At 39.6% G+C, this 17,809-nt stretch overlaps 2 protein-coding genes across 2 annotated transcripts in view; one reads left to right on the forward strand and one right to left on the reverse strand.

Moving 5' to 3' along the window:
- Positions 1-17,809, forward strand: part of LOC134316703 (zinc finger protein ZFP2-like) — a 445,247-nt gene that overhangs the window by 111,501 nt on the left and 315,937 nt on the right. The window lies entirely within an intron of this gene.
- Positions 1-17,809, reverse strand: part of pex5la (peroxisomal biogenesis factor 5-like a) — a 61,606-nt gene that overhangs the window by 35,666 nt on the left and 8,131 nt on the right. The window contains exons 2-7 of the mRNA XM_062997268.1: positions 10,725-10,836; positions 6,880-7,068; positions 6,476-6,478; positions 5,466-5,583; positions 5,247-5,340; positions 2,871-2,900 (exon numbers count right to left, since the gene is read on the reverse strand). Coding sequence (XP_062853338.1) covers positions 2,871-2,900; positions 5,247-5,340; positions 5,466-5,583; positions 6,476-6,478; positions 6,880-7,068; positions 10,725-10,836 — 546 coding nt within the window. The remainder of the gene's footprint in view (positions 1-2,870; positions 2,901-5,246; positions 5,341-5,465; positions 5,584-6,475; positions 6,479-6,879; positions 7,069-10,724; positions 10,837-17,809) is intronic.

Below are 17,809 nucleotides of genomic sequence, written 5' to 3' on the forward strand. Positions count from 1 at the left end.
ATGAGTAGATGAATGGGTACATGAATGAGTAGATGATTGGGTACATGAATGAGTAGATGAATGGGTACATGAATGAGTAGATGAATGGGTACATGAATGAGTAGATGAACGAGTAGATGAATGAGTAGATGAACGAGTAGATGAATGAGTACATGAATGGGTACAATAATGGGTACATGAATGAGTAGATGAATTAATAGATGAATGGGTAACCAACTTGACATTTGGTACTTTTTAGCGTGACCCTAAATTTAGAAAATGTAAACACAACACACACACACACACACACACACACAAGAAGAAACAGAACAATCCAGAGATGAAGAGAAAATCCCCCAAGCTGAACGAGAGAGATTTAATAACATGGTTCTTGTCACCATATGACAACCAGGGCAGAACGGCAGAACAAAATGACATCAGAATGACCGCAGGGCCCACAGGACATGTAGATGCCCAGAATATTGCCCGTCACAGCCACAGAAAAACAGTGGAGGCTCGGAGAAGAACCAGGAGATGTGGGCTGTATATGATGTGATGAACTGTAGGGGCACAATGTCACGCTGCCCCCAGAGAGGAAAATCCCCACGGATGGCACAGTTAAAAAGAGCAAGTCTGAGCTCCCCCTACACTCCTCGTGACAGGGGGGAGAGATGAGAGTCGTCTCATCAAACCCACAATACTACAGTTTTACTGCAGTATTGCAGTCCTGTGAGAACAGGAGGACGTCATCCTGGACTACAACCACAACAAAGGAGGCATGGACAACCTGGAAATCATAGCTGCAGCAGGATATTCCATGACATACACTGAGCCTGTCTGAAAACCTGGTGATCTCTCTACATAGATGCATCTTACATCATACTACACTCCAGAGAAGAGGGCGTGTCTAAATTCTTAGATCCCTTAAAATGCTTCTACTGAGGCACCTTAATTCTGAGTGACAATATTGTGTTCAATATTTAATAATGCTTTGCTATCATTGCAAAATGAAAGCGCACGTTAAACAACAGCACTGTGACCAAGATCGACCACACAGCAGTATAAAATCATAACCTCTGCTTACCTGATCTTCTCTTCTTCAAATTTAGACCTAATCTATATCCGTGTGTTGTTCCATTCCAGGGACATAATCAACTTGTTTGTAAATGTTTCCCTTCATGTTTCCAGAATATATACATCCATATCCAACTGATCATTTATTCTCTCGACCTTCGCAGTAAAAAGCTGAAACTGGTAATACGTTATCTAAACTGTCACTTATATCTCTACATCCAATAAAGAGAGAGTTTTCATTGCCAGCTCACCTAAATGACACACATTGGAGAAATAAGACAATTAGCATATCTTGCTTTGGATTAGAGGAACAACTGTAATTTCGCCCAAAATCTGAATTCGGAAGCTCTGATTGGTTCATACAGCTGTTTTTCAAGGCCTGAATTAGGACTGAATCTCTGAAACACATGCGCACTGATTCATGGAGTTTTTTACGCACGACACCGTAATGAAACAGAGCGAGCAAAACGAACGAACGAATCTTTACCATAGATAAGAGCACAGCTCCCTGATTCGATTCCAATGAATGATTTGTTTGAAAAGAGTCGTTTCTGACTTTTTGTTATCGCTCATGCTGCACAGTGCTTTTGTGCTGTTTTAAACATTCTAAAATAGTAACCTGTGTATCATAGGCATACTCGATATAACGAATATGGTCATTTTCAGTATCGTCGGAAAAGTAATATCGAATACAGTCGACCCATGACTTACGAATTAAAATTGGTTCTGAAGGGCTGTTCTTAAGTCAAAATTTTCGTTAGTTAAACCTATTTTTCTCATAAGAAATAATGTAAATAGAATTAATCCGTGCCAGACCTCCAAAACCCCCCCTTATCTAACCTTTCTAATGTCTTAAATGCTCTTTTTGTTATAAATACAAGTTTATTTTCCCTTATATCTTAAATTATAGAATAGACTTTCCTGTAATAAACAATAATAAACAACAATACACAGTAGTACTGTACATAAACACACATCACATTTCAGTACAGTACATGTGCTGTATCATACACCATAATACATTTCCTTCTTTTTATATAAAATGTATCTACCAGAAACAACAATAACTCTCATATTTCTCTATTATTTCCTTCTTTATTTCAGTAGTATTGTATTTTGTAGGTGTAATTGCACAAAAGAAAGAATACTTTACTGAGCTGAATTCCTTCTTCTCTATTACTCACTGTCCCCTCTGTCTGATACACAGTGACACCTACTGGCAGGAGTAATTATAAACAAATGTAATAGATTTGTTAATTTTCTCAGCACTGCGCTTCCTCTGCACCTTCTTTGATGCCATTTTAATATTGAATTGTTCGTGACGTCACGTGTTTCACAAATTTCGGTTCGTAATCCGAAATTTGTTCGTATGGTAAACTGTTCGTAACTCAAGGGTCTACTGTATACCAGCCCTAATTAAACATGGCGACCCCAACCTTAATGTAAACAAGCCTGAAACTCGATTCCATCAGCAGGATCGTTTCTCATGTTGTGTTTACTCTGCCATTTTGATCTGATCAAACACTGTGGAAAGTGACACGCTGTAGTCGACACCTTACACCACAGTTAGCGCAGGGAGGATTTACTAAATAAGTAACGAGCCATCACGCTAATAACAGACGTAAGAGTGACAGTAACAGCAGCCCAGCAGACCTGCATGCTCCACCGAGAACACAAGCACAGAACAAGTGTAACGTACAGCACCGCAAAATAAAAATACAGAACAAACAGCCTCAGTGATGATGCTGCAATGCTGCTAGCGTGGGTGCAAACGCATATATCGTTCAGCACGTCACAAAATACATAGAGATGCTTACATGTCTTCCACTAACATACTGCTTGTTGAGCTGAAATGACAGAACAGCAAATCATTTACCAGGACAAACAATGGAGCCCAGCTGGACGTGAGGTCTAACATGCAGTTAACAACACTGGACTCCACTTTCATTCTCCCTACAGAGAGGTGGGCGATAACAGATAACAGAGCTGTGGGTTTAACCCTCCCGGCTCCAGAAACGCCATACAATGACTGACACTGTGCTCTGACTACAGCTTTCAAACAAGCTGGGATATGATTATAAAGAATTTCATTGTACTGTACAGGTATATCTGTATACACCGATCAGGCATAACATTATAACCACCTTTCTAATGTTGTGTTGGTCCCCCTTTTGCTGCCCCTTAAGCAACAAACTGTGACACACTGTGTATTCTGACACCTTTCTATCAGAACCAGCATTAACATCTTCAGCCGTTTGAGCTACAGTAGCTCGTCTGTTGGATCGAACCACACGTGAATCAATGAGCCTTGGTCGCCCATGACCCTGTCGCCGGTTTACCGCTGTTCCTTCTTTGGACCACTTTTGATAGATACTGACCACTGCAGACAAGCACTGCACACACCCCACAAGAGCTGCAGTTTTGGAGATGCTCTGACCCAGTCGTCTAGCCATCACAATCTGGCCCTCGTCAAACTCGCTCAGATCCTCACGCTCGCCCATTTTTGCTGCTTCTAACATCAACTTTGAGGACAAAATGTCACTTGCTGCCTAATATATCCCCCCCACTAACAGGTGTCGTGATGAAGAGATAATCAGTGTTATTCACTTCACCTGTCAGTGCTCAGAATGTTATGCCTGGTCGGTGTATATGATAAATAAAGCTCATTATTAACCTTTTAAATGATATTAATTTGGTGTGTATTGTTCTGATCAGAGCAATTTTCTTCTATTGGTTACCTTGATTATGTGGTGCTATTATTACAAACAGGGATCATTTAATTATAGTCACTCATAACCTGTCTGACAAAACTCTTTATGCCCATTAAATAACAAATGGGTCCAAAATGATATTATTTAACTGCAGCATATTTGTAAAAGTATAGGTGAATTTTAGATTAATATTTAAATGTCATGTTTTACACTTTGGTTACATTCATGACAGGAACGGTAGTTACTCATTACACAAGTACTCATTCATCAGTTCACAAGGTTATATCAAACTAAATATCATGGACATTTTTGTATCTCCAATTCACCTGAATGCATGTCTTTGGACTGTGGGAGGAACACAGACAAGGGGAGAACATGCAAACTCCACACTGAAAAGACCCAGACCGCGCGACCTGGGGATCGAACCCAGGACCTTCTTGCTGTGAGGCGACAGTGCTACCCACTGAGCCACCGTGCCGCCCCTATAACTTAGAATAGTTCGTGTTGACTATTTTAGCATCATAATTATTCACATTGTAACTCTTGTACTCAAGACCCTTATGTTTCCATGAATAAAATTAAGTTTCTAAGTAAAAATGTAAACAAACAAGTTGCTCCAGCATTTAAAGACACAGAGATTGAAAAGATGTGTTTACAAAATGATATGTTATGGCTCTACAGTACAGATTATATATTATAGTTTTAATGTATGAAATATTAAGAATAAGATGATTACATACACCGACCAGGCATAACATTATGAGCACTGACAGGTGAAGTGAATAACACTGATTATCTCTTCATCACGACACCTGTTAGTGGGGGGGATATATTAGGCAGTAAGTGAACATTTTATTCTCAAAGTTGATGTTAGAAGCAGGAAAAATGGGCGAGCGTGAGGATCTGAGCGAGTTTGACAAGGATCAAATTGTGATGGCTAGACGACTGGGTCAGTGCATCTCCAAAACTGCAGCTCTTGTGGGGTGTTCTATCAAGTGTCTATCAAAAGTGGTCCAAGGAAGGAACAGTGGTAAACCGGCGACAAGCTACTGTAGCTCAAACTGCTGAAGAAGTTCATGCTGGTTCTGATAGAAAGGTGTCAGAATACACAGAGCATCACAGTTTGTTGTGTATGGGGCAGCAAAATGGGGACCAACACAATATTAGGAAGGTGGTCATATTGTTATGCCTAATCGGTGTGTATAATTTTTATATTAAATATATTAATATTTAAAGAAAATGGGGCTGAGTGGTTAAGGTACTGGACTAGTGATCAGAAGGGTGCTGGTTCAAGCCCCACCACTGTGAGGACCTCAACCCTCAATTGCTCACACTGTACCGTACACATACAATCTGCTCTGTTTGTTCCACCCACCTCTAATAATACAATAAAACAACAATCTCAGCTAGTGAGGGATCACAGGTACTGTAATACTGGTGTGTAACAGATATTTAAACCATGTCAGACATTAATAAACGTACCTGGGTAGACGGGGATGTCTCCGTCTCCACCTTGTAATTTATTTCTAATGAGTTCTTGGTGGCGGGTTCAGGTTGTGTTTTGCTGTCAGTGGACCTGCGGGGGTGTTAGAAGAAACAAAAATAATGAGACCGCACGTCTGCTGCAGTGTTACAGGTATTTTAAAGCTTTAAAATAATTCAACCAATTAGTTTTAGGACTTGTTGAGGGTAAAACTTTACCATGCAAACTCTACAGAATTTTTTGAAGAGCTTCTTCGGTCAAGTTTCCACTTCCTGCTCCCGGTTCTCTCCGGATGAAGGCTGAGCTCGTCCCATTTATCGAGCGCTGATGGAACAGCTGTCAACATCCGGTCAGATAAAGTTAGAAGTTAGAACATAAAGCAGATATATAAAGGATTTTACACTATAAAGTGTTACGGGACAGTGGTAGCCTAGTGTGTAAAGCTTTGGGCTATTAATAGGAAGGTTGTCAGTTCAAATCCACTGTCGGGCCCTTGAGCAAGGCCCCTTACCCCGTCTGCTCCACTCTGCACGCTGACCGATATACGTAAAATGAATTTCACTGTACTGTAATGTGTCCACGTACACTGATCAGCCATAACATTAAAACCACCTCCTTGTTTCTACACTCACTGTCCATTTTAGCACTTTGTAGTTCTACAATTACTGACTGTAGTCCATCTGTTTCTCTACATACTTTTTTTAGTCTGCTTTCACCCTGTTCTTCAATGGTCAGGACCCCCACAGGACCACCACAGAGCAGGTATTATTTAGGTGGTGGATCATTCTCATTCAGCACTGCAGTGACACTGACATGGTGGTGGTGTGTTAGTGTGTGTTGTGCTAGTATGAGTGGATCAGACACAGCAGCGCTGCTGGAGTTTTTAAACACCTCACTGTCACTGCAGGACTGAGAATAGTCCACCAACCAAAAATAACCAGCCGACAGCGCCCCGTGGGCAGCGTCCTGTGACCACTGATGAAGGTCTAGAAGATGAGCGACTCAAACAGCAGCGATAGATGAGCGATCGTCTCTGACTTTACATCTACAAGGTGGACCGACTAGGTAGGAGTGTCTAATAGAGTGGACAGTGAGTGGACACGGTGTTTAAAAACTCCAGCAGCGCTGCTGTGTCTGATCCACTCATACCAGCACAACACACACTAACACACCACCACCATGTCAGTGTCACTGCAGTGCTGAGAATGATCCACCACCTAAATAATACCTGCTCTGTGGTGGTCCTGACCATTAAAGAACAGCATGAAAGGGGGCTAAAACAGTATGTAGAGACACAGATGGACTACAGTCAGTAATTGTAGAACTACAAAGTGCTTCTATATGGTAAGTGGAGCTGATAAAATGGACAGTGAGTGTAGAAACCAGGAGGTGGTTTTAATGTTATGGCTGATCGGTGTATACTCTTGATATAAATGATGGTAGCTATAATCATTATGTAATCATTGCTAGTGTAGAGATTGGCAGGGAGCGCAGGCTACAGAATACTGCCCACCTGCCATGCTATTATAAAGCACATGGAGCCACAGATGACTGACAGTGACATTTCCTTTACTGAGAAAGTCGTTGTGCCTTATTAGCACTGATAATTCTGCCAGCTCATATGCTGGGTACCTGAATCCAGAGAATCTTTGGCAGACGTGCGGGAGCAGGGTTTGTTCTGTTCCACGTCCACCTGGATCAGCTCCGTTTCATCCAGCTTCTTTCTGTAAGGTGTGTTCTTAATGGACACCGGACTTTTTCTGCTGTTCCTACTATCACCGGGCTCACTCAGGTCCAGTAGGTCCAGAGATGAGGACAGGACTGCGTACAGAAGAGAAGGAATTTTAAACCTGTGGCACACACGTACATTTATTAATATTATACGTAATATTATAACACAATAAGTATTAAAAAAGGTTAAAAAAACCACTGTTGGGTGCTAGGGGATGCAGAAGTTAAAACCGCTATCCCACCAGTGCTGAATTTTGGAACTCTTATATTCGAATTGCTCGAGTATTCAGCTCTGCTATCACCCCGTCGGGCGGCTACACCGACACACTATTGGCTGTATGACAGTAGGGGGAGGGACAACGACTGACTCTGCACCCTTCACCCCTGGCAGCTGAAAAGAAGCAATTGGTGGCTACACGTGTATCAAAAGGGGCATGTGACAGCCTCTGCCCTCCTCGATTGGGGTCAAGGTGGCAACAACGATGAGAGATATATAAGCACCAATTGAACAAGACTGGACTGGGTAAAAAAGAGTAAAAATGCATAAACAGAAGATTTAAAAGTCACTTTTGTTAGCATGTGTCTCATCAGGACACACAAACAGAGTCACACTCATTCATGACTGAGAGAACAAGGTCCGGGAGAGAGAAATTGGCTCCGCTCGCTGGGTGGGAAGGATGCCCTATTTTCCTTGGCTGCTTTCGCATAACAAGCACTTTTTCTTTAGTTGCCGCTTGCTGAGATCACATTATTACTTTTCTCATTGCTGGATTGTTCCTGTGAGAAATGGTGATGTGTTCTGAACAAGGTTTATATGAAGGTTGGAAGCCAATTTGCAATTAAGTTAAATTGCTGGATCCTGGAGATGTACAAATAAACGACACTTGTATAATTACACCTTTATACAAATTAAACATCAGTGAGAATTTATCTACATTTGTTTGTTCATTTGTTTATTAGGATTTTAACGTCATGTTTTACACTTTGGTTACTTTCATGACAGGAACGGTAGTTACTCATTACACAAGATTCATCAGTTCACAAGGTTATATCAAACACAGTCATGGACAACTTTGTATCTCCAGTTCACCTGACTGCATGTATTTGGACTGTTGGAGAAACCCAGAGCTCCCGGAGGAAACCCACACAGACACAGGGAGAACATGCAAACACCACTACACCTTGGAATCAAACCCAGGACCTTTATGCTAGCACACCAGATCTGACTGTTACTCTTTCAGGAAGGTGTTTCTAATAAAGTGACCCTGACTGTATGTGCTCATGCTCAATTTTTCTCCAAATGTAGACATATCCAATCACACAAACCCCTTTTTACTTCCACTAGTGCTGCAGACCTCTATTCCTGACCGAACACAGCCTGAACCACTTCTTTTTCACCTTCATATGGAGATCCGTATCGCGCACGGAGAGCCACAATGCATCCATTATCCCTCGTCTCTGTGTAGCGCCATGGACCCGCCAGCAGAGGTCGTAATTGCAGCAGTTATAAGGAATCCATTCAACATTCCTACTCTTGGGAGGTGCCCGGCTTGCCGGTAGCGGTTCGCTCTGGTGTGCTATTAAGTTTCACTGAGTTTTTATTAAATCTACAGTGTGTACACTTTAATATTCCATAATTATGCTATGTGCTTGAAATCGCGTGCTAAACACAATTTTTCCTTGTTCGGTGTCAGTAAAATAAAAATCTTATCTCAGTTTATTTCCCAGAGGTTCGACTAAAGCTAATTAGAAAACAGAAGCAGCCCTGATGCCGTGTCTGTGCCAGCTAGAGGATGAGTGTGCCCGGGACTGATTAAATCTTATTAACTGTCATTTGCCCAAAAACAGCGGATCTGAGAGCGGCGATCCCAGAAGATCCTCGCCGCCCTTCCTTTACGATGACAGTGTCAGATTCCCGTGACAGCTGTGTCGGTTATTGTAATCACAGATGGACAGATGTTCCGCTGCTCCGCGGTAAAACACGCTAGCCCAAAAAACATGCCAGTCGCCCAGTGCTGAGATCTTGGACTATGGGTACTGTTTCTCTGTGCCCACTGTTCTCCATAGAGCCACGGCTGGATGAGTTAGGTGGGAGGAACTATAGTGACCTGCACAGAGCCCTGACCTCAACTCCAGCAAACACCTACACGGTGAATTGGAATGTTGATTGTCAGCCAGGACTTCTCATCCAACATGAGTGTCTGACCTTACAAATGCACTTCTGAATGAATGAATGAATGAATGAATAAATGGATGAATGGGTGGATGAATGAATAAAATAATGAATGAATGGATTAATAAATTAACGGATAAAAAGTTATTGATAAAAGAAAAGTTGAATGGATGGATAAATGGATGAATGAATGGATGGATGAATGAATAGATGGATAAATGGATAGATAAATGGATGGATGGATAAATGGATGGATAGATAAATGGATGGATAAGTAAATAAAAGTGTATAAAAATATGCTATATATTTCACATGTAGAGGTATTACAGTAGATACAGTAGAGATGTTGCACATGTATAAAAATAACAGTATAACTGCACATCTTGTTGTTATTTTAAACGGTGCCTTACAGTTAAATTAACAGGTTTTGACCAAATAAGCACAAATTTCCACAGACTCAGTCCAAAAAAAGCCATTTAATGCTTTATAATTTGAAATAGGGTATTTGTGTGTTTTTTCGTTTCCGGGGGACGACACACCCCACACGACCCTCAGCAGGATAAACTAATTAGTCACATTGAATAAGGAAATGATAAGGATTATTTTGGAGGAACTGTACATTTCTTATGATTATTTTAGTGAGATATAATATATTTGCACTGTTTAATGAAGTGCTGATTCATCCCTTAGCAGGAAATCTGAAGCTCTAACTCATTATTTCAGCTCCTCAAACAGCGCTGAAGCCTCAGATCTGTCTCTATTAGGTTTCTCTCTAAAATAAAACCATACTGGATGATTTCCCAGCGCAGAACACAACACCGTTCGTCCGTAATTGTGTGAATCGTTTGAAATGCGTCGACGTCGGGCTTTAATTACCTACATGTTGCATTTAGAACTTCCTTCTGTTTGCAATCAAACAGCAGGCTGCTGCCGCTCCACATCTCATAACTAAACGCTCACCGGGGATCACAAATGATCGGTGGCGTTCGCTGCAAGCAAATTGGGTTTGGTGGTACCGATCCGTTCCTAAAAATGATTAGAGGCCTGTTTCATGAAGGGTGAATCAGGAGGGAAATGTACGAGGTGTTGTTTGATCTGAGAGTACTCGCTGGTTTTGCCTAATTTCTTTAATTACTAAACTACCTGACACATGATGATTTGTTTGTTGGACGTGTTTTTTCTGATACATGGAGCTCAAGGCGCTCGGGTGGAGCAGCGGTTATGTTATCCCACGTTAGCCCACCACCATCTCAGCTCTGCTTGTTCGAGGGTTTGAATGCCAGAGGGGGTTCCTCATTACCGCTTAAATTACGACCTCTGTTGGCTGATTGATGCACTGAGACTCTCTGTGCGCTATACGGATCTCCATATGAACCCACCTTGTGCAGGTGAAAAGAAGCGCCCATCTACTAATATGATAAACTGACAGAATAGAAGAAATCAGGCCGAGGGTCAAATACTTTTTCTTACAGACATGTTTTAAAATATCAGCTTCTTGGGGCTCAGCTTTGTTATAATGGGCATAGTTTTGGGGCTCAGGTGTCGGACGTTGTTGAGAAGGCTGGTCTGTTACCTGCTGTGTTGGACGTTACGGGACGGGCAGCTCCATCACACTTAGTCTCACACAGGAAGTCATCGATGGAGGGACTCAGCAGGGGGCGACTCTCCTGTGGTTCACTCACATGCTGAAAAACAATCAGATATTCTGGTGAGATCTAGAAAATCAGCTCATCATCCTGAACTCATGCAAACAGGACCGACAGTGCAGCGGCAAGTTAATCAGGCATTAATCTGTGGTAAATTCTGCTATATTTACTACAGTACACCTGATAGGAATGGGCGTGTTCGAAATACCTGAACTCAATAATTAGGAGGAGTGTCCCAATACTTTTGTCCATATAGTGCATCATCAGTTATCGCTCTGGTGGACTAAGGATAGAATCTAGAGTGTTTGCTTTTATAATCTTTAAACTGGACTGAACAGGGAGGCACCAACTACTAGAGGGCATCACTCCCTTACCCCCACCCACTAACTCAGACAGCAAGATTAAAACATCTACTGGCATGTTTTGAAAGGTGGGCAGAAATTGGGGCTCCCCTAAAAAGTCAGGTGTAGGAATTCTGGTACTGTGTGGCACATTGCTACTACTGATGGTACTACTTATACTACTACTATTACTACAACTAGTACTACTAATACCACTGCTTCTACTACTACTATAATATTACTACTACTACTACTACTAATACTACTACCACTAATACTTCTAATACTATTACTAGTACTACTAATACCACTACTACTACTACTATACTATTACTACTACTAATAACACTACCACTAATACTTCTACTACTACTATACTATTACTACTACTAATAACACTACCACTAATACTTCCACTACTAGTACTATTAATACCACTACTGCTACTATACTATTACTATTACTACTAATAACACTACCACTAATACTTCCACTACTAGTACTATTAATACCACTACTACTACTATACTATTACTATTACTACTAATAATAACACTACCACTAATACTTCTACTACTAGTACTATTAATACCAATACTACTACTATACTATTACTATTACTACTAATAATAACACTACCACTAATACTTCCACTACTAGTACTATTAATGCCACTACTACTACAACTACTACAATTGCAACTTCTTATTCTACTATTACTATACTATTACCGCTACTACTACTACAATTTATATCACTATTACTATTACTACTTCTTCTTCTACTACTTATATTACTATTACATCTACTACTACTATACTACTAGTACTACTACTACAACTTATATTACTTACTATTACTACTACTTCTTCTTCTACTACTTATAATACTACTACTACTCTTACAACTACTAGTACTATCACTAATATATTTACTACTACTATACTATTACTACTACTACTACTATTTATATTACTAATATAATTGAGAAAACACATCAATACCACAACTTCTACTGCTACTACTACTACTTCTAGTACTGTAACTTTTACTTCTACTACTACTAATACTTCTACTACTACTACTTTTACTTCTACTACTACTACTACTACTGCTGTAACTTGTTCTGCTACTACTACTAATACTACTAATACTTCTACTACTACTACAACTTCTACTACTATACTATTACAACTATTAACTATTACTACTAATACTGCCACTGCTAATACTGCTATTTAACCCAATACTACTCCAACTACTAATACTACTACTAATATATTTACTACTACTATACTATTACCACTACTTCTACTATTTATATTACTACTATAATTGAGAAAACACATCAATACCACAACTTCTACTGCTACTACTACTACTACTTGTACTACTACTACCACAACTTTTACTTCTACTACTACTACTGCTATGACTTGTACTGCTACTACTAATACTACTGCTACTACTAATTCTACTAATACTTCTACTGCTACTACAACTTCTACTTCTACTAATACTACAGTACTGCTACTACAACTTCTACTACTATACTATTACCACTAATAACTATTACTACTAATACTACCACTGCTAATACTGCTACTTAACTCAATACTAATACAAGTACTACTCCTACTACTAATACTACTACTAATGATAATACTAGTACTACTTCTACTGCAACTACTTTTACTCTTACAGCTACTAATACTACTACTAATTAACAGTAATAACAATAATACTAATTTACAGTAATAATAATAAAAAATAAAAATAGTAATAATAATGGTAATAATAATGGTAATAATAATAATAATACAATAATAATAATAATAATAATAATAATAATATCTGGTGTATATTTGATTTAGATTCGGGGGTATAACCTTTTAGTTCAGTGTTTGTTTTGGTCAGTACCTCAGACACGGAGCTGAAGACCGGTGGTCCTGTATACTGATTTTCTTTTCTCATGCTGATGGTGTGAAAATGAAAGAGCGCAGCTACATGACAGCATTTCTATTTTAAAGCTCACATGTAGAGCTCGTGTCATTAAGATCAGCTCCCACTGCAGCTCAGAGTCTCTTAGCTCACAAGTTCGTGGATATCAGATTGTTTTTGTGGTTTAGGGGTAGCGGCGGAGTAGAAGTGAGAAAACACATCAATCATCATCATCCACCTCTCACCAACGCTCTGTCAGCCACGCCGGACGAATCAGCACCACACTGAGGGCTCTTCTACTGTAACTGCCTACTGTCTAGATCAACAAATCTTCCTCTCAGACCCGACTTTTAAAGTCTCAGTCTCTGCTACATGGCCATAAATATGTAGACACCTGATCATGAGCTTGTATGACATTCCATTTCAAATCTATGGGCATTAATATAGAGTTGGTTTCTGTTTGATTATCAGATTTAATTTAGATGGAAGTACAGGCTGTGCTTTCAGTGTTCCTTCACCACTCATGCCAACACCACAACCAGACAGTTAAATTCTATAAGATAAAACTACCTTAAAATCAATCTGTAGATGCAGCAGGATGTTCCACTCGCCCACCAGTGCTGAGATCCATGAGTTCTAATCTGAGTGGGCTATTGATGAGAGCCCTGACCATGATAAAGCAGTTGGTAAAAAATGGGAGGGGGGTATAACAGACCTCCATTTAACAGATTTCAGATTTAACAGACAAAATCTGGAGAACCGGAAGTCTGGTCTGATGGTTTAAAATTCCCACAAGAAGCGACCCAAGACCAGTAGTTCAGTAATCATCCACTAGCCGGGGCACATCTCTCTGTTTACATGAGTGATAGACTTTATTTTGTCGGGAGGCTCGCTTTGTTCTCTCCTTTTTACTGTGTTTTACAGTGTATCACAAAAGTGAGTACACCCCTCACATTTCTGCAGATATTTAAGTATATCTTTTCATGGGACAACACTGACAAAATGACACTTTGACACAATGAAAAGTAGTCTGTGTGCAGCTTATATAACAGTGTAAATTTATTCTTCCCTCAACATAACTCAATATACAGCCATTAATGTCTAAACCACCGGCAACAAAAGTGAGTACACCCCTAAGAGACTACACCCCTAAATGTCCAAATTGAGCACTGCTTGTCATTTTCCCTCCAAAATGTCATGTGATTTGTTAGTGTTACTAGGTCTCAGGTGTGCATAGGGAGCAGGTGTGTTCAAATTAGTAGTACAGCTCTCACACTCTCTCATACTGGTCACTGAAAGTTCCAACATGGCACCTCATGGCAAAGAACTCTCTGAGGATCTTAAAAGACGAATTGTTGCGCTACATGAAGATGGCCAAGGCTACAAGAAGATTGCCAACACCCTGAAACTGAGCTGCAGCACAGTGGCCAAGATCATCCAGCATTTTAAAAGAGCAGGGTCCACTCAGAACAGACCTCGCGTTGGTCGTCCAAAGAAGCTGAGTGCACGTGCTCAGCGTCACAGCCAACTGCTGTCTTTGAAAGATAGGCGCAGGAGTGCTGTCAGCATTGCTGCAGAGATTGAAAAGGTGGGGGGTCAGCCTGTCAGTGCTCAGACCATACGCTGCACACTACATCAAATTGGTCTGCATGGCTGTCACCCCAGAAGGAAGCCTCTTCTGAAGTCTCTACACAAGAAAGCCCGCAAACAGTTTGCTGAAGACATGTCAACAAAGGACATGGATTACTGGAACCATGTCCTATGGTCTGATGAGACCAAGATTAATTTGTTTGGTTCAGATGGTCTCAAGCATGTGTGGCAGCAATCAGGTGAGGAGTACAAAGATAAGTGTGTCATGCCTACAGTCAAGCATGGTGGTGGGAATGCCATGGTCTGGGGCTGCATGAGTGCAGCAGGTGTTGGGGAGTTACATTTCATTGAGGGACACATGAACTCCAATATGTACTGTGAAATACTGAAGCAGAGCATGATCCCCTCCCTCCGGAAACTGGGTCGCAGGGCAGTGTTCCAGCATGATAATGACCCCAAACACACCTCTAAGACGACCACTGCTTTATTGAAGAGGCTGAGGGTAAAGGTGATGGACTGGCCAAGCATGTCTCCAGACCTAAACCCAATAGAACATCTTTGGGGCATCCTCAAGCGGAAGGTGGAGGAGCGCAAAGTCTCGAATATCCGCCAGCTCCGTGATGTCGTCATGGAGGAGTGGAAAAGCATTCCAGTGGCAACCTGTGAAGCTCTGGTAAACTCCATGCCCAGGAGAGTTAAGGCAGTTCTGGGAAATAATGGTGGCCACACAAAATATTGACACTTCAGGAACTTTCACTAAGGGGTGTACTCACTTTTGTTGCCGGTGGTTTAGACATTAATGGCTGTATATTGAGTTATTTTGAGGGAGGAATAAATTTACACTGTTATATAAGCTGCACACAAACTACTTTTCATTGTGTCAAAGTGTCATTTTGTCAGTGTTGTCCCATGAAAAGATATACTTAAATATCTGCAGAAATGTGAGGGGTGTACTCACTTTTGTGATACACTGTATGCCTCATTTTTGCGATGAGGCTGTTTCGTACAATCGCATTTTACGGATCAGTGCTCCCATCTTTTAGTTCATTAAATCCAGGTTCCACTGTATATATAAATATACCGATTAGGCATAACATTTTGACCACCTTCCTAATATTGTGTTGATCCCTCTTGGTGCCAAAACAGCCCTTACCCGTCGAGCCATGGACTCGGCGGTGAACAGGGGTCAGCATGGGCACCCTGACTGGTCTGAGGCTATGAAGCCCCATACGCAACAAACTGTGATGCACTGTTATGTTATGCCTGGTTGGTGTATATGTATATTTTGCTACTGTAGCTATTTACACTTTTTCCAAAGTAACATTTCATATATTTTACATTTTTGCATAACGTGTAACATCTAAGGTCATTAATCTGCTTAAATTATTTACACTACAAATTTGTAAAGCCTCGCTCCGGATTAAAGAAAGAACACGCTGATCAGGCTAATCAGAATTAAGCACACTGCATTTTTATGTATTAATGAATGAGGCGAATGTGCTCCATCACTACGATATTTGTATACAGTATACCGTCTAAGCAATTGAGAGTTAAGGGCCTTGCTTAGGGGCCCAACAGTGGCAACCAGCAACCTTTCAATCACTAGTCCAATACTTAAACCGCTAGGCTACAGCTGCCAGCATTGAGTTCTAGGTGCAGGTCGGGTTTCGTTGGGGTTTTGTAATAAACGTAGCTTCACGCTGGTGTTCACACTATTCAAATACTTTCACTACTGTAATCATTAGTTATAAATTATAAATAAAAGGACAAACATTTACAATTCATGTGAAAATACTTTATGAATAACAGACTACAAGCTGAACTATCTTCCAGGACGTGTTTGTTCTGTTCCTTAATGCCAGGGAGAAAATGTGGTGCCAGTCTCAGTCTGAATGTTTTATTTAGAAATGACTGCAGCTCTCGGGCTTCATTTTAATTCTTCATCTGCCAGGATCATTAAAAAAGCATAACGTTCTGCTCTGTAACCGCACGTGAAATGTGAAGCTTAATGAAAGAAGAGAGTCTTTTAGGAATCCGCCACTTAATTGGATCGTTTCCTGCTGTTTTCAATTAAAGCTTTCTGCAGTGAATGTAAATAAAGCAGATCTGCTGACGTTAATGAGGATTGTTAATGGGACAGGCAATAGCTGCCACTGTTGGGTCCTTGAGCAAGGCCCTCAACCCTTTTGGCTTCAGAAGTGCCGTACAATGGCTGCCCCTGCACTATCACCCCGGCTTACAAAGTTGAATTTCATTGTACTGTACACGTACTGTATATGTATATATGACAAATAAAGGTCTTCCATTCACCCTGGATTATTATTATTATTACTACTACTAATACCCCTTTTATTATTATTATTATTATTATTATTATTAATATTATTACTACTACTAATACACCTTTTATTATTATTATTATTATTAATAATAATATTATTATTATTATTACTATCACTATAAAAATTTATATTGTTATTATTATTGTTATTATAATAATAATTATTATTATTATTACTACTAATACCCCTTTTATTATTATTACTTTATTACTATTTTATTATAGTTAATTTAATTGTTATTATTACCGCATTGTTATTATTATTATTATTATATTGTTGTTATTATAATTATTATTGTTATTATTTTTTATTATTATTATTAATATATTGTTATTATAATAATAGTAATAATTATTATTATTATTGTTATTATTATTATTATTATCATTGTTATTATTATTGTTGTTGTAGTTATTATAACAATAATTATTGTTGTTGTTATTATAATTATTAATATGAATGTTATTATTATTGTTGTTGTTTTATAATAATAATAATTATTGTTATTATTGTTATTATTATTATTATTATTACTTTATTATTATTATATTATTAATTATTATTTCCAATGACTATTATGACTCTCAGCAGAAATGTTTCTAGAATCACAATCAATGAGAAATCGATCCCTCAGACATCAGGACATTACAATTAAGCAGCGATGGAACGTGATTAATAAGTTCTGCTGCTGTTACTTGATTACAGAAGTGCATTAGGTGGGTTATAATGTATCAGCTGTGGACGTCGCCAAACCCAAATTACAGTTAAAGCTGGCAAGTCCACCAGAATGAAGATGTA

Source organism: Trichomycterus rosablanca, chromosome 6, assembly GCF_030014385.1.
Source record: "Trichomycterus rosablanca isolate fTriRos1 chromosome 6, fTriRos1.hap1, whole genome shotgun sequence".
Lineage (NCBI taxonomy): Eukaryota > Metazoa > Chordata > Actinopteri > Siluriformes > Trichomycteridae > Trichomycterus > Trichomycterus rosablanca.